Source organism: Filicampus tigris, chromosome 6, assembly GCF_054856515.1.
Source record: "Filicampus tigris isolate MCC_2025a chromosome 6, RoL_Ftig_1.0, whole genome shotgun sequence".
Classification (NCBI taxonomy): domain Eukaryota; kingdom Metazoa; phylum Chordata; class Actinopteri; order Syngnathiformes; family Syngnathidae; genus Filicampus; species Filicampus tigris.
Window position 1 is genome coordinate 4,138,093 of NC_141222.1, and position 23,972 is coordinate 4,162,064.

General features: G+C 41.4%; 2 protein-coding genes across 3 annotated transcripts; one reads left to right on the plus strand and one right to left on the minus strand.

The window, feature by feature from the left end:
• Positions 1–1,290: 1,290 nt before the first annotated feature.
• psmb3 (proteasome 20S subunit beta 3) lies at positions 1,291–4,437 on the plus strand. The gene is made up of 6 exons (XM_086034594.1): positions 1,291–1,442; positions 2,212–2,396; positions 2,466–2,573; positions 2,655–2,832; positions 4,012–4,106; positions 4,173–4,437. The coding sequence occupies exons 1-6, from the start codon at positions 1,440–1,442 to the stop codon at positions 4,219–4,221; spliced, it is 618 nt and encodes a 205-aa protein (XP_085890720.1). The 5' UTR covers positions 1,291–1,439; the 3' UTR covers positions 4,222–4,437.
• Positions 4,438–7,133: 2,696 nt separating this feature from the next.
• Positions 7,134–23,001, minus strand: LOC147145519 (phosphatidylinositol 5-phosphate 4-kinase type-2 beta-like). Of its 2 annotated transcripts, none has more exons than XM_086032454.1 (10): positions 22,900–23,001; positions 18,348–18,445; positions 17,127–17,223; positions 16,898–17,050; positions 16,557–16,703; positions 12,191–12,229; positions 11,890–12,003; positions 11,465–11,723; positions 11,238–11,341; positions 7,134–8,140 (listed from the first exon to the last, which is right to left on the minus strand). In XM_086032454.1, the coding sequence occupies exons 2-10, from the start codon at positions 18,410–18,412 to the stop codon at positions 8,060–8,062; spliced, it is 1,059 nt and encodes a 352-aa protein (XP_085888580.1). In that variant the 5' UTR covers positions 18,413–18,445; positions 22,900–23,001; the 3' UTR covers positions 7,134–8,059. The 2 variants fall into 2 exon arrangements, with proteins under 2 accessions (XP_085888580.1, XP_085888579.1); XM_086032453.1 differs by having other exon boundaries at positions 22,318–22,947.
• Positions 23,002–23,972: the final 971 nt, after the last annotated feature.

A 23,972-nucleotide genomic window follows, 5' to 3' on the forward strand; every position in this document is an offset into this window, starting at 1 on the left:
GAATTAAAACGTCCATATTTCATGAAAAGGGGACAAAGAATTGTCAAAACTGGGCATTTTCTTACACTTGAGAGAGCTATAATTGTAGTAATGAGCCCCGACTGTCTTTGGATACATGCTGTACGCTGGTTCTACCCCTTGGTGTCAGTAATGCCTAAGGCATGGAGTTCAATTTGCGTTAAAGTTTGAAAATAAAACCAACTCGGATATCGAGAGTACTTACTGACTACGGCGCTTCACTTTGATACGTTGCTGAATGTACACTTTCCTTTCCTAAATTTGAAAGGAAGCACCTTTTCATCCCTCCGTGACCCGATGGCTTGTACCACAAAGGACAGTGTGGTACAATATCTTTATAAAATTTCCCATTTCTTTTACATAAATCAAGGCGACACTTTAAAAATCTGCACCTATGAATGAACTGTTTCGCCTATCAAAACGTTGTACATGTCCTTCATATGTTTTACTCATGTTTTTCCCATATTTAATGTATTTGTACTCCATCCAATTGTGAAAATCTTCCCAAATGTTTTATATATATATATATATATATATATATATATATATATATATATATATATATATATATATATATATATATATATATATATATATATATATATATATATATATATGTATGTATATATATATATATATATATATATACTATAAAAAAATCATGTTCCAAAGTCTTTATATCACAATTACAAAACACACAACAATTTTGTACCACGTAATATCATCTTAAAATGTGTTTCTTTTGGTGATTTGGGTAGGATGAGGTACCTTATTCTAATTCTGTTTTTGATCTCTTGAGTATATTCTTTTAGCAGGTAATTTCTTTTTATGGGCAATGGAAAAAAGCGAGCATTGAAAGTTTGAATTTTTACTCGTGAAACGGTATGAAAATTCAAGCGAACGGAATCTGTGTGGAAAATATTTGAATTTGTATTTTTAAAACTGAATGTGAAAAAATTGGCTGAATTCAATTTTTAGTGAGGAATTCAAATTCAAATTGTATAATTCAGTCTCCGTTTTTTAAAGTAAGGATTAAAATTAAACAATAAAAATTCAATTTATGCAATTCAGATTCAGTTTTTCAATTCAATTATTCAAGTTTCGCTATTCAAATTCAAATGACATTACTCAGTCAGTTTCTAGTGGCACAAATATCATCCCATATTACTAGCCACATCTTTTTAATTTCACTTTAACGCGCCTCAAAGAAACTATGTTGACCAACGAGACGGCCAATGAAATCGTTCTTAAGGAGCCAATCATATTCGAGCACACTGTAACACAGTCGAGCATGTTTATATGATCTTAGTGTTCTTTCAAAATTGTGTAGTCACCCCGGGAAGCTCGTCTTAAAAAAGAAAGAAACAGCGAGGCTCAGTGTAAAGTTCTATTTGTGACAGTTGGACTACAATATCGTCACAATGGTAGGTACACGCAACATTATTGAACGGCGGGGTTGAAATTTGAAACTAATTTTACGTCTATGGACATCTCGGCCATGCTAATCGTTTAGCATGGCCGTGAAGCTTTGCCAAAATAGGATTTTGTTGTATTGTATCATGTAGTTCAATTTTAAAAAAGGGAAGTATCATGTAGATATTTCATAAAGTGGTTAACAATGCTAGAAAGTATTGGGGGACAAGTCAAAGGCAAATACATCGTTGTTAGCTTGTGATGGTATTAGCGTCGTCGTTATCACGCTTACATGATGAATGAATTGCTAGCTATATTGCAATCTTATTACCGAGAACACACTGTGAAATAAGTATCTTATTTAACCAAGGTACTTAACGAAACAGATGTATAACCATACGTACAGTGTATGAAAAAATGATTATGTGCAATTATTGCAATGTAGTTCAATTGCACATTGAAAGTCATATTTGAACATGAAGTGGTAATTGTGAAGATTAAATGTGGATGATATAAACCGTGTATAGTAGCTATGTTGCTATGCATAGTATTGATTGTACATAACGATGTAACTTGTATAATTGCACACTGTGCAGAAGTATTTGAGCTCACACACGGGGCATAATTGTTCTAGGAGTGAGTACAGACCAGTATAAAAGTTAATTTAAAATGTTGTAATTCTTCTCTCATATTGTTTCTTGCATGAATTATGTGATTGTCCTCATTTTTTATGCTAGAAACTGTAATTGTGGTCTCTCTCTTTTGCCCTCCTCCATGCAGTCTATTATGTCATATAATGGAGGGGCCGTCATGGCCATGAGGGGGAAGAACTGTGTAGCCATCGCCTCCGACCGCAGATTTGGCATTCAGGCGCAGATGGTCACAACCGATTTTGAGAAGATCTTCCCCATGGGCGAGAGACTGTACATCGGGCTGGCCGGGCTGGCCACTGATGTTCAGACAGTGTAAGTGTATGAGACAGTTGGGGTTTAAGTCGTCACCGTCATAATTTCTGTCTTTGATCATTCGTATAGATCCCAGAGGCTTAAATTCCGATTGAACCTTTATGAGCTGAAGGAGGGCCGCCAGATCAAACCCAAGACTTTCATGAGCATGGTGTCTAACCTACTGTATGAAAGGAGGTGTGTGCGTTTTCATTGCTGCACATTAGTCTCAAAAGTTGCATACAGACAATATGAAATCATGTTGATTTTCCTTGATAGATTCGGACCCTACTACATTGAGCCTGTGATTGCCGGGCTAGACCCAAAGACATATGACCCATTCATCTGCTCCCTGGATTTGATCGGATGTCCCATGGTGACGGAGGACTTTGTCGTGAGCGGGACCTGCTCGGAACAGATGTATGGCATGTGTGAATCTTTGTGGGAACCCAACCTGGTATGTTTTGCCACCTGGAATCTGAGAAATCCCTTTTATAGAGACTAGGGATGTTCCGATCAGGTTTTATGACACCGATACCGATCATGCATGAGTGAGATAGGCCGATACCGATTCTGATCACATGGAATATCTGCATATTTTTCCATTTACTTATGGTGACTATACTGTGCTGTGACAGTCACGCATCATGCATAACAAGCTGCAGCATGCGTGCCATACACCGTCTGCTCGCCTTGACTTTATTCAATGCAGTGAGCCTCGTAAACTCATCGTAGTCTCCCAATTGCTTGTTCTATAAATGTCGGATTAAGTTGGTTGTTGAAACTTTTGGCCATGCTCCCCTCCGCGAGGTACCTTTTCATGGCATATACGGTATTACAAGACTCAAACTCCACACAGCATACAATGCTACGTTCACACCAACTGCGGTGGGAGCGTTTCAGTTGGAGTCAATGTAGCTCACGCGGTTGCTGTGGCGCGGCACGAATGATGCTTTTGGAGCGGTGGGACGTTGTCGCGTACTCAACAAATCAACTTTTTTGCCCTTTCATCTCGGCAGCCAATCAGCATCTGGCATCTCCGTCTCACACACAGCTGTTTGGCTGCACCGCAGTGTACGGGGGACCTTCGAGCTCTGGCTCTGTTTGGCTGTGTGAGAGACATAGTTACGTAGTATGCCCGATGCTGGTTGGCTTCCACGAGGCGGAATGGCAAAAAAGTTGACTTGTTTAATACGCGACGACGACGTCCCACCGCTCCAAAAGCATCATTCATGCTGCGCCGCAGCAACCGCGCCCGCCCGCGCGAGCTACAATGACCCCAATTGAAACGCGCCGCCAGAAATGCTCCCATTGCAGTTGGTGTGAACGTAGCAGCCTCGCCTCCGCAGCGAGCTGAGGGGGAGGGACACAACGCGGCTGTAGGTTGCGAAGAATGAGCTGCGGGTGATCGGATGTTTTGATCGGCAATAAAAGGCTTTGATCAAATATTCCGATCACGTCATTGTTCACGAAAATCGGCCGATCATGATCGGTGCCCGATCTATCGTACCATCCCTAATAGAGACCATTAAAAAAAAATCACGTAATCAAGAAACAATCACATAGAAATTCACGAACCACGACGTTGCAGTGGTTCGCTGTAAAGTGCATGTTTGAAATTTGTTTGGTCACACAGGAGCCCGAGGACCTGTTTGAGACAATTTCGCAGGCCATGCTGAATGCAGTTGATCGGGACGCAGTGTCCGGCATGGGCGTCGTCGTACACGTCATGTAAGTATGTCGATGGGTTGGAGTAATGAGAGCTGCGGTGATTGACAGGCTCGTCTTCTCTTACAGTGAGAAAGACAAGATCACCAAAAGAAGCTTGAAGGCTAGGATGGATTGAAATCCCACCCATCTCAAATGTTTATATGACTTTCTTGTTTTCTACGAAAGTGTGGAACTGCCAATGTGGAGTAAAAATTTTGACTGGCAAATATGTTTGAACGTACTTGCAAACATATTCGCCAGTCAAAACACTTTTCTCCACATTGGCAGTTGCGCACTTACGTGGTTTCCCCCACCCCTCTTTATATTGTGAAATAAAATTGTATAAACAGTCTGACTCATGGTAAATTAGTATTTGAAACAAATTACTCACCTGCAAGAGGCAGGAGTGAAATCTAAATGACAAGTATTAAATAAACAGCAAACTATTCTCAGCAATGGTACCTCTCTAAAGCATGTATTTTAATTAATGAATATTAAAATACAGAAGAGGCTAAAATGCGCAGGATCAGATGGTATTTCTTTGGAGTGTTTTTCTCTCAATTGCAATTATTTTAGTAAATTCTTATTTCACTTTTTCAATAATTTTTTCATTTATAGTTATTGTATTATAACTCATCCGCTAGCTAACTTTCTCATGAATCCAAAACATAAACGGCTTGCAGTTTAATTTTGATTACATTTTCTTTTTATTGAGTCTATATAAAATAATCTGTTTTCACTACCATTTCAAAGGTAAATGAATGGACCACACACAAAGCAATCGCTGCCACACAAGCCCAAACTATAAATTGGCCATGTAGGTCTACATTGGAGATGTTACTCAGCCATTTCGCTTGCCAAAAGCACACCATTTTAAGAGTGTCCGAAAAGCGTGTTTTGCAATCAAATGAATAGTTGAGTCGAATGCTATCCCCCCGCCGATCAGATTGTAGATCCACCTCCATAAAGCCATCATGCAGGCCTTGTGATGAATGAGTTTCTCCATCCTTTATTTGGTTCGGCTACTATCGCTTCTAATTGTTTCACTCTGTTCACAGAAACTTGATTTAAGATAGAGGACGAAATCAAGACTATGAATAAAAATTCCCTTTGAAGTTGCAAAAAACTGAACTTTCATTTGAGGCTGTCAACCAACATTAATTTGCTGAGTGGCTTGGTTCAATCCAGAATTTTTTTTTTTTGGGGGGGGGGTATTTTGTGTGCCGCTCCTACCCTAACCATAAGCTATATATTTTTGTGGGGCCTTAATCATTTTGCCATTTCATTTTTTTGTGTGTGTTTCACAAACTACATTGAAATAAATTCAACTGCATGTTAAATTATTCAATGAACACGTTAAACAAAACGGCTCTTTTCCAATTCCCGACTGGCTGCAAGACATTGTAAAAATAAAAATAGTAAAACAAAATGATCATAAATGAAATAGCGGTGTTTGAACCCGTGACGCGATCTTATACAGAATCATCTTCGGGGCTGCTACTCCACAAGGTGGCACACTTCCACCGGTGCAGAGTTTGTACTTGAAATGCTCAGGCATTGCCATCTGTGTTGAGTACGCTGTTATTATTTCAAGTTTGAAATGCTCTTCTTTAATGCCACACATCGGACTACTTTCGTATGTAGGATATGTATGAAATCAAAGTGCTTGGAAGGGAGACTATACTACGGTGCCAAACACACACACAAAAACAAATTATAAATGTCGAAACACAAATGCAAACCACTAAACAAAAAAATGCAATCGGGAGAAAAGCGAACAAGAAAAAAGGAATTGGAAAAAGAAAAAGGAATTCGGCTGAGATGTGGGCGCTGTTGGACACTCCAGTCTGCGCTGGTAAGGCCGGAAGGATGTGTGGTGGAGAGAGGGGCGTGGAGCGTGGATGTGGAACTGTGAGTCGGCGTTTGGAATCAAAGCGGATACAAATCATCTTGGTAATCCAGACGCTGGTACAGCGATTGAATCTGGTGGATTGTCGCATCATGCGCATTTCTGAGGCAGGGCAAACATGAGCAAAGAGACATTTCGAAGAAACCAATCAGCGAAGAGCGGACGTGACGTCAAAAAACCCACCCCAAGTCTTCTTTTTAGATAAGTGCTTTCAGTGCCGTCAGATGCTGGGATTTTAATGACTCTGTGTGTCATTTAAAACCAAATTTAATACTGAATAAATCAAACTATCGTCTCTCCCACGCGCTATTTTGAATGTTGGACTAAGTACCCCCGGCGATGGGTGACGTTGCTCACGAACGATAGTCACAGCAAGTAAACTAATTTGATGGATTGATTGCTTGCTCGTTTGGACGAGACCCAGCCGCGATGAAGGTCTTGGTCTGAAGAACCACTTTCTTAGTGGGTGTGGCCTGCCAGGCTAGATTTCAATGGCAAAGGGGAATTGAACCATTCTCTTTGTTCGCCAGCGGACACAGCAGTTGCTTGCTCACTTTCAAACTTAGCTTGTATTAGACGTGTGACGTCATGCACGCTGTGACCATGACGTCTCTGATCTCTGGATTGCATTAGTGCCATTGTTTTCTGTTTTATTTTATGTCAAATGTTTTGTAAAGCGCTTTGTTGCAGCTGCAGCTTTTGTGAAAGCGCTATTAAGATGTATTGTGAGATGTCAAATAGTTATTGAAATCCTGAACAGAAAAATTAGCTTGAATATGCTTGAGTAGCCATGCAAAACTGCTCAAATTTGCAAAGCAATAAAAATAATTCAGTTTGAATTCCTCATACTTAAACAATAAAAACTGCTTACGAAAGAGCCCACTTTAAAGCATTTCATGGGTGGTCATCACAGCTGGTGTTATTTACTTGTCAGCCACCGCATGCCCAATCTTGTTTCATCCTAAAACAAGATGGTTTGCAGTCAGCTTAACCTTTAGTTTTCAGCAGCCATGCTTTTGGGGGGTTAAACTTCAACTGAAACTCTTTGATGTTGGACCTCAGAATCTCCAAGTAGGGCATTTCTTACTTCCCAGCAATCTATAATTTAAGAATTTATTTATTAAAGAAACAATCAGACACAAGATAAAACTCCCTTTAATACGCAATGAATCCTTTTCAAGTAACATTTTTTTTCTAATGTCTGTCGTTAACAAAACAATACTGTATACAAACACAAAATTGCTACATCAATGTAAACAAGATATTAAAAAAAAGATTCTTATTGTGATAAAACATGTATTTGCTGCTGAATTCCCCTTTTTTAAAGTCATCTTTTTTTCTTTGACCAACCTTCACCAAGCTTATGTTTAATATTCAAAACCAATATGGCAACGTAACAATCAAACACTGATTTTTTTGTTTGTTTTTCCCGTTTTCCTTGAAACACTCAGATGTTAAGTTCAGTGGTTACTGGTGGAGTCTCATGTGCACATCAGCCATGCATTTTTTGATAACTGCATTCATTTACTTATTGTAGTTCATCATCAATATGAATGTTTATGTCCGCTTGTTCCAAATTGTCAGCAGTAGGTTGGTTTTTCTGTTGTTGATACTGAAAGAGAAGCCTGTCAAGATGTGTCATGCAATCTGTGTTTGTGTATGTGTCTAAAGGATATCAAAGGAATACAACATGAACAGAAAGTGAGAAGACGATGCTAAGAGACTGCTGAAGCGCGGACACTCGTTCAAGGCATCAGTGAGACAGTTCCTGTGCTGGCGAGAGATGTGATAAGGTAGGACGGGGCAAACAGGAGCAATAATTCAAACGAAAATCCAGCTAAACAAAAGGAGGTTATCAGGATGTTCTTTCCAAAAGTGGGAGGGATTGTTCATTTGCGTTTGGGGCTCTGTAGCAGCCTCAATACATAACTTGACCTAACCATGGACTCTTAGAAGAGGGTGAAGACAAGAGAGGCTGTCCTACACGGGCGAGTCGGGTGGAAGAAATTGTGTGTACGTGTGTGACAGATGTGTGACTGGCTGGGCAGGCAGAGTGGAGAAGAGTCTATGACAAGATATTGGACATGAACTCATAGAAGCGCTTGGAGTACTGCTCTGGGTTCACCGTCGAGATCTCGGCCCCCGCCTGGAAAACACAAGCCAGGGAATGAAAACTTGGAAGATGACTGCCTGACTTAAGCACTACAAACAAACCAAATGCAGTATAGATATATTCTTATGCTACAGCTTTCACTGCACACTCGGACACGTACGCGCGCGCATACACAACCGCCACCTCCCTTGTGACCATGTCAGTGTGTCCTTCAGCAAGATACTGAACCCCGAGCTGTTCCTGATGCTGCATCATCAGCGGTGTTGCCACAGTTACCTTGAAAAAGTAACTTAGCTACTTTACTGATTGATTGATTTTCTTAGAAATAACTAGGTAACTTTACTGATTACTTGTTTTTAAAAGTAACTAAGTTAAATTACAAATTTATTTATTGCTTTAAGCAGATGCCAACAATTCCACCTAACAAAAATCACAACTGTTTTGCCAGTACTTTACTGGTAGTGTGTTTATTGGACGTTTTAATAATAATGTTTACGTATAATGTTTTTATTAAAAGCATTACAGTAAGTATTCTCACCTGCCTCTGACCTCTGTCAAACGAAAATTCCCTCACGCGGAAAAAAAATGTATGCATTATATTGTCTACTACTATATTGCATTAACGATCGATTCCTTACAACGGAAGTTACGTTGTCCGGAACCCATAGCGAAGCCCGCAGTAGCGCAAACTCAAGCAGTCCCCGCTCGATACCACGGAAAAACTTTGACCGCTCCGCCATCATCGGATCCAAAACGGCGACATGTAAGTTACTTCTTTGGCATGCCTTTTACTGAAATTGCGAAAGATTTCAAATGTATTCATTTACATTTTTCGTCTGTAGCTCATGGCGTCCAAACGAAGAAGAACGGCGATCGTGACCGTGGAAGAGAGAGTGAAATGCATCCGATTTAGCGAAGCTGGACAAAAAGTAAAAAACATCCAGGAGACACTTGGGGGCGTTCCTCCCAATCACTGTCATTGCCTACGTGAGCCTTGTAGTCCCCCCAGCAAAACAATGGAGTCCCCAGAGTGAAAGCTCTCCAGCACACAGTCTAAGGACTCCAAAAAGGGTGGGTACTCTGAACTGCTGTTTGGTGCATAGGCACTATCAACAGTCAGGACCCATCCCCCCCACCCTAAGGCGGAGCGAGGCTACCCTCTCGGGGGGCAATAAGTATGCGCACACCTGCTCGGCGCCTCTCACCTTGGGCAACTCCAGAGTGGAAAGGTCTCCAACCCCTCTCGAGAGGGCTGGTACCAGAGCCCAAGCTGTGTGTGGAGGCGAGTCTGACTACCGGTATATCTAGTCGGAACTTCTCCGCCTCACACACCAGCTCGTTCTCGTTCCGTCAGAGAGGTGACATTCCATGTCCCAAGAGCTGGTTTGTGTAGCCGGGGGTCGGACCGCCAAGGTGACTGACTTTTGCCGCCACCCAGCTCACAGGGCACCCGACCCCTTTGGCCCCTCCCACAGGTGGTGAGTCCATGGGAAGGGGGACCCACGTTGCCTTTTCGGGCCGAGCCCCATGGGTGCAGGCCCGGCACCAGGCGCTCGCCAACGAACCCCACCTCCAGGCCTGGCTCCAGAGGGGGGGCCCCGGTGACCCGCGCCTGGGCAAGGGAAAACGGAATCCATTGATTTTTGTTGTCATAAGGCGTCTTTTGATTACCATCCCTTTAGTGTATTACCATCTACTTCCACTGATTTCTAGAAAAGTCAATTCGGGCCAATTCACAACATTAAAAAGATGCATAAAATCCTTCATCCTTAAACAATTCTTACAAACTCAGGCTCATTTTATTAGTGGTATAAGGGGTGCTATAGGGGGCGGCATGGCTCAGTGGTAGAGTGGTCGTTTCCCAACCCGGAGGTTGTGGGATCGATCCCCAGCCTTTGTGACCATGTTGAAGTACCCATGAGCAAGATACTGAACCCCCAGTTGCTCCTGATGCTGCGTCATCAGTAGGTAGATGAGGTACAGTGCAAAGCGCTTTGAGTACCCAAGGTAGATAAGTGACAGCCCATAAATCGTGGTGCAAATCTCTACCCAATGCTGTCATCTATTTTGATCCACAGGTCGTTTGATGTTTTTGTAACATACCTACATCATGTGAGTTATGATCTCAGGTTTTGGACCGGTGAGATACTGGTTTGGCCACAGTGTGAGTGAGCATTAGGGATATTGTGTGAATGCTCACTGGCATTGAAAATTAGAGGGAACATTTGTTCTAATTGGTTTACGGTTCTCTGTGGCTCTGTGTGTTTATTGTGTGTTATTTGCTCTCCAGACACTTATTAATTTGCCTGCTATTTTGCTGTTCGAAGTTGGTTATGCTCCACTATAACGCGGTTCTAGCCAGACCTATGTGACGAGCGTACTGTATCACCCAATCGCTTTTAACGATATAATGTTAATTTCTTCGCGTTTCTGAAATGTGTCCTGGCCAGGGTGGCCCGACACAGTGCTGTACTGGACAGCATTAATGTCAGCTGCTGGATTTATTTAAATATCCAGAAAATCAGTGTTACGGGTGTAACAAAGTAGTGTTGATTGATTGATTTCCGTGACAAAATATGGACGATCCAGAACATTTGGCAGTTCTGACGTGGGTTAAAAGGTTCACTGAGGCACCTCTCCAAAGCATTGTTAGAATTCAAATAACATGAACTCCAAGTGCTTTCGGATTATCTCACACATATAGGAAAGGACAGATAAATTCGGAAGCGAAAAAGGCAAACCGAAAACGACACGGGCTCAGGTTGCAGGTTTCTCTGAGGAACCACCACTTTTGTTGTTTGTGTGCAACGTGCCACACGCATAGTTAGCCGAGCACCACTTGCTCCCACACTCTCTCCATGTCCACAGCAAAGCACATTGTTCTAAATCCAGTATTAGGGATAATCAAACATTTAAGATGTAATACCAACCATATGAAATTTGATAATGGTTTATTGGTAAACCACAATCATTTTATCCCTACTCACCACTAGAACATTTGTCGGCCGTTGGTCACTGACGCAAATTATTGTCGAACGTCTGAGTGAGCAAACGGCCAGATGCAGGCCAATGTAACCAGATTTCAATCAATGAATCGTGACAAAGCCAATTCAAAAGTCATGCCACTCACCCCGTGTTTCACAGTTTTGGCAGCATGTGCAGCTTTTTTCTTCGCGTCATAATGTGTGAGGATGTCGATGATCGCCATGAAGTACACCTCCTTCTTGGCCGCACCTGGCGACAAAAAGTCACTCATAAGTTGGTTCTATGCAAATGCAGATAAAGAGTAAGTAAATTACATGCAAAAAGGGAAACGAACAAAAGACAACAGCATCAAAATCTTAAGAGATTTCTCACTGTCATGGCTCTTGATTGCGTAAACATCAACAGAGGGGTCAAAGTCCCCGGGCCCGAAGAATCCACAGTTCAGGGGGTTTCCTGGGCTGTCGGGCGGTGTGCCAAAGGAGCCAGTGAGCACGCCTCCACCCATCCCATCATTCTCATATTCTTCCTCATCCACACCGGCCTCCACATCCATCTCCTCCTGCTCCGCTCGTTCCACGTCGTGGATCCCCACCAGAAGACTGTAATCCATGATCTTGAGAGTGGCCAGGAACTGAAACACACAGCATTCCATTTTGTACCGCCAATCCATTGCAGGGCTGTATTCCAAACGCACGTGTTTCAAGGAAAAACTCAAAAGCTACAGCGCTCCCTTCTTTTCATATTTCACAAACTGCTGCTTCACGGAGTAAACTGCAAAGGACTTCAAACAAACTTACCTCAACATCATGTTTTAGCTTCTCCAAGAAGTACTTCTTGTTGTCATCTCCTATTTGCAGCTTCTGGCCTTCATTCAGGAAGTCGTTGTCTTTTAAAGTGGGGAGCTCTTTCGCCTAAGGAGAGCGGACAACAATAGGCCATGCAGAACTTTCCTCAACATCTGGCTTCAACAAACATGGATCAAATCTAGTTGGTCTCCACAGCACACCTCCCTGATTACAATAAGCGTTCATCTAAAATAGATCAAAATTCATCTCTTCATTTGTTTTTGTCTCACGTTTTGATGATAATCAAATGTACCTTTTCCTTGTCGCTTGCTTCCCTTGAGACTGTGGAACCCTGAAAGAAGAAATAGCGGTATAAATAGAAATGACACAAATAGATGATACACAAGAGGCATGACTGAAAATACTTTGTTACAGTTTAGGAACAACAGTGTATATATATTAAGACAAATGCATTGTAAAGATCTCTGCCAACAATCTGTCCTATTTTTTCCCTACAAAAAGATGACATACTGTATGACCCCCCCCCGAGATCACCTCTCTGATTCACTGAACTTGTAATCCCATGTAGAGTAAAGTTTCTGCAGGAATCTCTTCCCAGTATTGCGGTTTGGAGGCACAGGCTTGTGGGGGCTAGTTGTAAGTTTCTACAAAACAACATGGACAGGATTCTCCAGTTGCTTTTTATTTGTTTTCCTTACTCCAATTAGCAAGCAAATACAACTGTGTCAATCACTTTTTCTGAGTCTCCCTCTATGGTCTTCTATGAACGACAAGTGCAATTCAATGCACATCCATTTCAACACAAATCAATGAATCAACATTTTTACACTCTATTTGACTCATTCTGAACATGCTTCATGCAGGCGATATGAATTAAAATGCAATTACGATCGCTTTGCTTTATCGTGAACTAAAAAGATACAACACAGTCAACTAGGATCCACCCTCACATATCTTGGTAAAGGATGGTCCCCGCATTTTCAGAAGGTTACAGGCCACCCATGAATTTTCTCCTTTAGAAGCTGAAGCATGAAGTGTATTTTCCGCAACATCAGATGTTTCATTGTTTTGCATTGGCCATTTGGACCTTCCAATTAGACTTTCATCAGTGAATGAAACTGTTGGAAAACCACCCATGGCTCCGCCCCTGTTGGGAACGACAGTGTTTAACAAAGCAGTGATTGCAGAACTGCAATAACGTTAGCTTGTCCGACACACCTTAAAGTGGAAATCTACCCAAACATTTTTTTTTCAAGAATATGTTCTGTGCAAGTTGAAATACGGCATTCTGATCAATATTGCGTTTGTGGAATAAGAGTTAATCCACCCGTTTTTAGCCATCTCTGGGGGCGGCCATTTTGTCACTTCTGTCGACTGAAAATGACATCACAACTGCTCAGGGCTCTGGTAACGACCAATCACGGCTGACCTGTTTTCTGAAGAAAGCCAGAGATGGCTAAATAGGGGCGCATTTTGCTGCTTAACTCATATTCCACAAACGCAATATTAATCAGAATGCCCCGTTTCAACTAGTAGGACTTCTGGGAACATATTCTTGAAAAAAGAAGTGTTTGGGTTTATTTCCTCTTTAAGTAGGGCTGAACGACGTTGGAAAATAATCTACTGGTATTTGTGATCGCCCCCCCCCAATATTGCCATTGCAATTGAATGCAATTATTTTTCAAGGTCCTTTTCGAAAAACACAAGCAATTAAATACAAGAAACAATATCAGCTCTATTATTAATTAAAGTATACTGATTAAAATGCAAATGAAACAATTAATATTATCTACTACTTAGAAAACCGACTCTTATTTCTTTAAATTTTTTTGTTAATGTGTTTAAATTATGTCAAAGGTATGTTCTTTCGGTACTTTTTGTCAGCTACTTTTGTTTTCTCTGCTTTGCTTCTGAATGTCATCAACGGTTTGTAAATGCTTGTAGGTGTTGTGTCTTTGCTTGTGTGAACTGTGAAGCAAATTGAGTTGCCTTGTGGAGAAAATGTGCTATGTAAATAAAGATGCCTTGACTTGCCTACTACAACTACAGAAATAAACTTACTAGATACTTGTGTGCAGTCTTGTAAGTGTTCACCGAGATAACAAAATTCTGCCACACAAGTGTGGCGTAAACATAAGGCTAGGTTTACACCGCAGGTCTAAATGCTCAATTCGGATTTTTTGCAAAAAATCAGATTTTCTTTTTGTGCGATTAGGTAGGAGGCAGAAATAAACACAGTATTTGGGGGAAATTATGAGGCTAGGCTTTTCTCTCTCATTTCATGGAGACATCACTAACAATGACGTCACATCATAACCGTGTGTAAAGAAATGAATCGGTCTGAACTACTACTATCACCATAAATGTCCACTTTATGCTTCATGTTTCAAGTAGGATCAAATTAAAGTCAAACATAAAGTCAATAGTGTTACTCAAAACAACTTTGCAGATTCGATCCCCTGCTGCCAGCACTTTCAGCACATTTTGGGCTCTGGATGACATCAATGTTGGATACATGTGACCTGGCCGTTTAGACCGCGGTCACATTGCAAAAAATCGGATACATATCCGATTTTGGACCACATATGAAAGCGACCCAGGTCAGATTTGAAAAAAAAAATAATAATAAATCAGAATGGAGCCATTCAGACTGCCATAAAAAAATCTGATGCAGGTCGCATAAGGGCAAAAAAAATCCGATCTGGGTCACATTTGCCTGCAGTGTGAACCTAGCCTAAGTATCTGATGTACTGTAAATCTGTAAGAAATCACACAAACTAAAGAGCATATTGCGGCAATAATGCAAACAAATCTGTGGCATTACCACTTCTACACCTCCAACTTCATGTTTCATCAAAGATGATATGTAAACATGTGGACTGCACTTCTTCAACACTCAACTTCTGAAGCATCTAGACCAGGGGTCGGCGACCTGCGGCTCCGGAGCCGCATGCGGCTCCAGAGCCGCATGCGGCTCTTTCATCCTTATGTTGCGGCTCTGCGTGGCTTGGGAAAATAAATTATTAGTGTCCGATTGAAGTGTACGTTATTAGCCTCATAAACGTGCATCATGTCATCATGTTTCTTCAGACCTTGTGCAATTTAGCATTCACCTTCTCCAGAAACGTTTGACGGCAACTGACATGCGCGGCTGCCTCAAGTCACGCTTGCTACATGCCAGCAACACCAAAACCGCACAATATCTGAACAAAGTATTTTATTCGTCTCTGTTCGTTTGTTTCATTGTAGTTGTAAATTGTAAGATTATTGTGATCTCGAAATATTAAAATAAAATTGTATATAGTCACTGTCGGCCAACAACCTCAAAAGCCCAAATAAGGTCAAATTCATTTTTTTTCACAAATCGATTCTAATGGTCCGTCGAAACTTCGTCTGTAATTTGTATGCAATTCTAGCCAATTTAAAGCGGTGAAAATAGCAAATACTCAAATGAAGCCCAATTTCACAGCCCGAGGTGTGTGTGACACAATGCGGACTGTGGAAGCTGTGTGGTGTGATAAGCGCCCCTGTTTACCGTGTAGTGTTTTGGTTTCCTTTTTTTTTTTAGACAATACGAGTGAAAATAGTAAGGTTCGCTGGATTATGTTGGCTTGTTTGTTTAATACTGTATGGATCGCTGAGACGCTTCGTTGCATAAAGACCCTCCTCAATTGTGTCTCGTGAGGTAAGTCCGGTTCATTTTAATATGGACTTCATAGACGCGGTTATCTATGAACATGCTAATATCTTCATATCAGTTGTCAAAAAGTGTTTTCTTTTCCGTGGAAAACGGGTCGAAATGGCTCTTTGCGTGTTAAAGTTTGCCGACCCCTGATCTAGATTGATAAATCAAAACATAGATGTATAAAAAAATGAAAGACTACTGATCTCCAATCAGTAACATCAGCATGCGTCAGTGTAGTTAAAGTACAATGATACCTGTTTATATGATGTAACAACTTCCAATTTCAAATATGGAGATGCGCCAGCAGGCATTACAAAGTGTAGCGGCGTCTAATTAATTAAATGAGGAGTAAAATGTTTTCGTCTCTCTTCAGTTTCATTCATGAAATCGGACGGCGCAACATCTGGCCACACAGAGGTGGACATATTTATCCCCTTAACATGTGACTGCTAAAATCTTCGCAGTGGGGCTTCCATTTTCACATCTTTTGACCGGAGGATGCATTTCGATTGGTCACCGCTCAAGTAGCGTGCACCGAGACGGAAACCTCAACGAAAAGTAAGTACACCAAGCAGGCTTTAATTACAGCGTTGACGTCGCTGCCTGCTCTGAACGGCTCCGCTCTTACTAACCTGTCGAATTGCATCCTTTGCAATTAGCTAATTGCATTTGATCATATTGTGAATTGTATTGCTAATGCACTTCAATCTTAACTTTAAACGTGAAAACTCATTACGAACTCGTCGACGGTTAACCGGCTTGGGCAAGCAGGAATTGCGAATGCGATGTGGAGAACAAGCTTAACTGATTCTTATCTATGTATCCATCTATTCATATGTTGCAGGTCTTGTTTCGATGGCAGGTTAGTGACCCACATATAGAATAGCATATGTTGCCGAACTATCACCGCTGCTGCATTATTCCGTCTTAAAAAATCAGATTCAGACACACATGAGCACACTCGCCCAAATACCTTGAGGTCGTATTTACGATGAACAGTGAGGCGATGGCTGAATACATTCCGGGTCACTACCATGTACGTCTCCACCCCGTCCACTGTTAGCCTGTACATACCCAGAAATTGAGGGAGCAGCGTGTTGCCGTGACACTCCACTATAAACTGTGGATAACGGAGAGTAGAGAGGAAAGTCTAAGACACAAAAGCGTGGCAGTGAGGTAGCAAAGTTATTCTTCTCCCCAGTGCTGCGTTACTTTAAGGTACATTCAGAAGGGAGAAAATGCAAATGCTTCTTCAAAATATCTGCCCAATGGAGTCATATGGCGTCAACCAAATTTCAAGTGTAAGAATTCTACCTGGTGGTATTTTTTGAGGATGTTGTGCATCTCAGCGATGTCCTCACTGGACACCGTTTTGATTACAAATCGATGGTCGTAGCTGGAGAGGAAGCGATTGCCAAAACGACCCTGGGAGTCACTGTTGAGGGGAGCACTTCGCGTGAGCGAGTTCTGCCAGAGACAACAGCAGGATTGTTTCAAGACCTTTCCGATAAACGCAGGATACTTCTTGTCACTAAGCGCTTACCTGGTAGTCTTGGTCATCGATGCAAAACCTCTCCCTCAGGTTTCGGAACACCATGGGACAATATTCTTTGAACTTAAAGCGACTAGGAAGGTTTTCTCTGACAATGGAGAGTGACAAAGTCAAGCAATGTTACGTTTGATCATTTTGTATGACACAATGTTTCAAATCTTTTCCAAATGCGTTTGTGCCTTTTGGATGAGAATTTTACTGCATCCTTTTGCCAACAGCCCATTCAAAAGGAGATGCAACACTTTCAGGACAGTGTGACAAACAAGGAAGTAACACACTTTAGTCACACTGGAAGGGGATGACCACATTCGCTGCGCACTTCATTGGGTACACCTGCACTGTCTAACACTTTCCGATTTACATTTTGGGCTCCAGTTTTGAGACACACCGAAACATTTAGGTAGCATATCGTCACTGTCCTGTGAAAAACACCCGTGTCAATTTTTGTCATTTTTATGTGAATGGGGTTTCCCCCTTGCACACATCCCATTAACGTGATTTTTTTTTAATTCCAAAATTGGACATAAGTGTTTTTCATAGGACAGCGACGACATGATGGAAAATATATTATTGTTTGTGTGCAAATGGTTGGATGTCTGGAGGACCTCCAACCCCACATGAGGTGTGAAATGAAACAACCCAGTAAATTTTAGTTGCCTACTTCCCGAAAACGTGTCTGTGAGCGAGTCATTCTAAATTTCACCAGACTGTGACAAAACAAAGCAGCAGAGGTAATGGTAAGCGGAGCTGCATTGAGTTTTGTCAGAAGCACAGATTAATGTCTGATAAGCAGAAAATATTTGATGGGTGGGGTTATTTGTGTCTGGCGGTGTGATCCTTTGGGAATTTTGACAAAAGTATGCAAGTGAACTGTTTGAAATTGTAGGAAAAAAGAACACCTTTCCTTTCATTACATGGTATCACAGTAACGGTTGTGACTAATATTCGAGATACATTTTTTGGGGAGGGGCATTAGATTGTAAATGCACGATGGTGTTTCCCAACAACAAAATTGAGGATTACGAAAGAAAAACAAATATTTGACTCTGTGATCAGATCAGAGGAAGTATGAGTCATTCTGACCAGTTCAAGCACAAAAGCAGTCAAACACTATTGAAGGTTTGGAGAAAATATCAGTCAGCAACAATGTTATAACATTTTTCTGATGTGCCTTTACGGGCAATGAGAGCACAGGAACATCAATGTACCTACTTGTTAAATAGGTGGTTGTCCACTTTGATCTTACTGTAGGCTTTAAAATCATCTGGCATCAGCATTACTGGTACAGGCACATTACTTAACTCGTTAATCTGAAGGTGGAAAAGAACAATGGGTCAGACAACTCGGAGAAAGAGAGAGAGATATATTGGCAGCACTGTAAGAATAACAGACACCAAAGAAATAGCATGAACATGATCCCCGATAAAAGGACACGTAACTTGAACAAAGTGTTGCACGCGAGTAATCATTAACATCAGATCAAGCTGCTGTCTACAGAAATCACAATATTGTGCTCGAACAAAAACACTTGAGAAAAACTTTGTTCAATCGCAGTATGACTTCAAACTCAAAGAAGCTATTCATACACAACAACAACAATCTTTCAATAGTAGTCCTTTAAACACAACGATGCAACACGTATGGCTGTAGTCTGTTGGTTGCTCAACAGAGAATTGTCCCTTTTTGCGCAACAATGAGGATGCGACAGGAAGAACACAAATTGTGAAGTGTGCGAGTTTCCTTACAGCAGATTTCCAACATCAACTTTCCGTGAAGGCTACATCTGCCTCACAGTTCGGAGGTCGTGGGTTCGTCCCCAAGCTCCGGCCTTCCTGTGTGGAGTAAGCGCGTTCACTCCGCATACTCCAGCTTCCTCCCACATTCTAAAAACATTCATGTTAGGTGAACTGAAGATTCTGAATTGCCCTTGGTTGTTTGTCTTGATGTGCCCCGCGATTATCTGGCCAATAGTCCAGGGTACACAGTACGCCACCTCTAGCCCCAAGTCAGCTGTGATGTCAGGCTGTGAGGCTCCAACACACCTGTAACTACGTACGACTCAACCGGCAGGTAAATGAGCTCAGTTGATCTGAAGCACCTGTGACTCAAGACAAACTGTGGCACGGTTTTTACTTTGTGGACCTGAATTTCCCATCTAAGTAGTTATGTAACAAAAAAAGAGCGGGACAAATTTCTCTTAGGACAAAAAAAAAAGATCTTAACTGGATGCTTGCTAAACAAAGCCTCTTTTTGGAATTACAGTACATACTTGGCAAGCAGAAAGAACAACAAATGCTAAGACATCAACCATTTACGGTGTTATGTTACTCGGCTCCACATTGTATTGGCTCACATAAATTCCGTAGGTAACACAGCTTTGCCATACTCTCGCTGCGGGGTAAACACAAGCCAGAGAAGAGTTTTACTAAACTTACCATTAAAAAGGTAAAACGAACTGCACTGTCATGCGCTTTCAAAGCACTTGCCGAAGTAACACGACTCTACCGTTTCAAAGAAAATCATCTTCAGGCATGACTTTCTGAAACAATATTAAAACTGACTGAGGAGTGCCATCAAATGCAAACATTCCTAATTCGTCCCCATTAGATTTCAAAATGTACAAACATTTTGCAAACACACGAGAGGAGGAAAGATTGTCTGTTTGATGGCTTCCTGCCCACAACACAAATCAAAATTGTTCATGAGCTGCGCCCACACACCCTTTGCCAAAGTTCATCCACTGAACATCAGAGATGCAGTCAAATCTATCATTGCGTACTTTTGATAAATTAACCGATATACATTGCGTACAGTAAACAGGCAGATCTGCATGGGCACTTTTCATTATTTAAAATAAATATTGCTTATTAGACAACCTGCAACCTTCACTCTTGATACTGTGCATTCCAATAGGCTCAGCAAAAAGTGACGGTGATGCCTGCTCACCAAATAAATTCGCAACAGCTGCACAATCATACAAGATTCAACACAAGTGCTGTATCCATGAATTTGGTTTTTTTAAGTCGTCAATGTTGGACAGTGGTAGATTTCTCCTCCTTCCTTTAGTGGCATACAATGTATTAAAGAGGTACAGTGTGGCCTTTGTAAATTGCTCTGCGGTTAATAAAAGTATAGGGCAGAGCCCTGTTGTTATAATTAACCTGAGGTTGACAACGTCACACTCAAAACCAGTAAATTGGAATCATTTACATAAAGCGGTTGACAACTGTCATTTTTTTTTGTGGACGTGCATCCAACTTTAGATTCTTTTCCCCTTGTGCCCATGACACATAGTACATATCCAGTTGGGTTGGCAATGATGCTGGAAACAAATGTCCATTAAAAAGTATAAAGAATCATTCCCTGGCCCAGTTTACACTGTCAGGGAGGTATTCATTTGTGTTTGTTATTGTGGTTGTTGTTTTGGAGTGGTGTTGAAGAGCACTGCATGGCGTTGATTAATTTAGAAATCTATTTAGCCGCATGAAAGGCAAATCCATTCATCCATTTTCTATAGTGCGGATGAGGTTGGCTGGTCGCCCATCAATCAATGGCCATGTATAGACACTCTAATTCACACCTACAAAAAAAATGTTGTGTCCTCAGCTAACCAAAGAGGCATGTTTTTGAATGTGGAAAGAAGATGGAAAAATTTTTACCCAAGCACGGTGGAAGTACAGGGACAGTGTAAAACACTATTGTTCTGATATCTCCAGAGGTTTAAGTGGGCATGAGTAGAGATGTCTACATAAAGTTTGGTGATGACTGATCACAGTTTTTAAGCTTTTTCTGTATAGTGAGTGTCTATGGACAGGAAAACGTTTAATGTGTTTAGCATCCTTAACATTTGGGTTATCGTTTTGATATAGGGCTACAACTAATTGTATCAATAATCCATTAATCTGTCTCTGATTTTGTCAATTAGTCGATGAATCTGATTTCTTTAAAAAGCAAGTTTTAATTTCCATCCATTTATTCAAAAAGAGGACATTATTTCAAGTTAACAGTGCAGGAAAAAAAATATGATTCATGTGCTGGTTTGGTCCGTAACATGTCAGAAAATACAAAACCTATAAAACAAATTCTATCATTGTTTCCCAAAGTAAAAGCAAATATTTTATTTTGATTCAACACAAAACTAATAAGTCTTCGTTCATGGAGGACTACTGAAATCAGGTATTTACTGTTACGAAGCAAAAATTTTCAGCAATTTTAAAATAAAACAAAAAAGGGTATCCAAATGATTCATGAATTATCAAAAATAATCAATCAGTTGTCGATTAATTGATTCATAGTTGCACCTCTATTTTCATACTGTCAGAGTTTGAAATTGGTATGAGGAGAGATGTCCACCAAAAGGTGGGTGATAATTGATCACAGTATTCCGGCATTAAAGTAAAAACATTTGAACGTTACGCGTTTTAGACTGCCCCGGAGACACACAAATTCCATCCAGGAAAGGCGGGAGCTGAGAGTCGAACCCTGAACCTTAGATTTGTGAGACAGACATGCTAACCACTCATTCGCCGTGTTGCCTATGAAAGGGGTAACACGGTTTAAAGGCAACTCTGACCACAGGGAAGGTACAATGCGCAAAAATAAATGTTATGTTCGTATCAGCGGGCACATTTGATGCAACTATGGCATTATCTATGATGAAGCATGCACGGGTGTACCTAATGAAGTGTCCAGTGAGTGTCTATTAAAAACAGAGTTCCTCCTGAAGCAGCGGAAGTGAAAATGAGAAACCTGCTGCTCCAGCTGCCGGTCACACCCCTCCCACCATGCCTGCACATTCGGCTATCGCTCTCTAGTCCATAACACTGACAACATGCAAACAGTAACGACTTGATGGTCGCTCTTTTTTTGCAACCGAATGAGGTCGGGCTCAGTTTTGTATATTCATCTGCATCGTGGCATGCATATAAACACACACGCAACAGCTAAACTAAAACTACACTGCAATGGGTTGATAAATGAATCAGTCTTACACCCACCGAAGCACACAAGCATCATACTACAACTAAAATCAAATACAATCAATATCAGTCGAGGAACTACGCTCACATCGTTCTGGTTTGTAGAGAAGTACAGGTTGTTAACAAACGAGCTAAATCAAAACAGCAACATAAACACACCACTCATAAGTCAATGTAAGTAAATAGATTTAGGAAAAAGTTACCGTGTGATTCACACCCCACATTAAAACGCTGAGGATGGGTTCGCTTGCTCGGAACAGTTTCACTTTCTGTCCTATAAAATGCTTTTTTTTCGTCTTGGTTTTGCTAGCGCTGACAGGCGCTGCGCTGGTGCAGTTGGATGACATGTCTCGGACTGGCAATTCAGAGCACGCGCCACGGCATTCAATGTCGTTCGGAGCGTCTAAAGAGGAAACACCCCCCCACGCCCCCCCTAAAAAATCGGAAAGTGAAGAGCTTTAAAAAAATTCTAAGTGCATTGTGCTCGTCGTTCAACTCGAGGCGAGTCTCTGTCTGCTTGGGATTCAGGGGTAGTCGAGCATTTTTGCGCCGTCACCACCCTTCCTCCTCCCGAACAGGCCGCGGGTCCACACAGCAGCTAGCCGGCCATCGGGCTACAGCGGGCGTTGCGTCTTAAAAACAACCCGACACGGTGAACATTAGTCCAACAGCTCCTCTTGCCCTTCTCCTAATATTTATAGCCCACAGCCCATGTGACTCGGGTTCACTTTGAATTCGGTAATCTCATCCTGATGCGCCTAAAATTGTTGTCAGTCATCACCAACCAGCTTCGAGGTCTCCTCAAGATGGCGTCTTGCGCGCTTTAGTCAACAGCGCCTCCAGCAGGCCGCCGAGTGAACTACTGGGATTCCCACTTCACCTTGATCAGGCCAACAAACCTTTTCACAAGCAGGAATTTATTTATATTGGTGGTGGTGGAAAAGGGCCTAATGCAATGTTTGTAAGCAACTGCCACCAGGCCAGGGTACCAGAAAGTAAGTGACTACCTCTGACTAGAAATTAAAACATGACAAAAAGTTGTTGTGCTTGGGATTACACTCTAGATTTTGTTTTGTTTTTTGTTTTTTTAACTTAAAAAATAAATGAATATGGCATGACGTGAGTGAGGAGGAAAAAGTGAGTGAATGTGTAAACAGACAAGATTGGAACCAAACTTCCATCATCGGTTTTGTGGATGGCATTTTGTCACAGGTAGTGAGATGTTTGGCTGGGTTGTCTTTGGGTAATGCAGCAAAACACGATCATTGTTACTAATGTCATCTCAACGGTAAACTATTCATTTCATTTTAAAAGAACACGTTTGTGCCTTTAATCCGAGCAACAGAAAATTCAATTATTAGCCACTCATGCTATTGCTAACTAACTACCACTGAATTTCCACCTCACCTACAGCCTTTTACCCGATTGCCTCAGTCAATCGAGAAGGATTTGTTTACTAGTGGTGCCATCGGAGCTATTGCCACCCAGAGGCATGTGTAATGAGCTGAACCAGGGACGTGCAGTCAGGGGAGACAGGGGAGACCGAGCCTCACCTGCATCTTGAACATTAAAATAACAAAACAAATAATGATTAAATAAAATTTGCCATTTTAGTCCCATGGTCCGTGCTTTGTATTGATTTTCTTTTGGAATCCTATAATATCCATACTTTTATAGTGAAAATTGCTGAATTTGCCTACTATTATATACCATTTAAATACATGGGAGACACAGAGTGCGGCAATGAGCAGCCCAGCCATACTTTAGGATTGCTCAATCCTTTACATTCTCTATCCAGTACACTGCAATGCCCTACCCTCAAAATTTTGAGAGGCTACCTCTGTAGAAATGTTCAAAT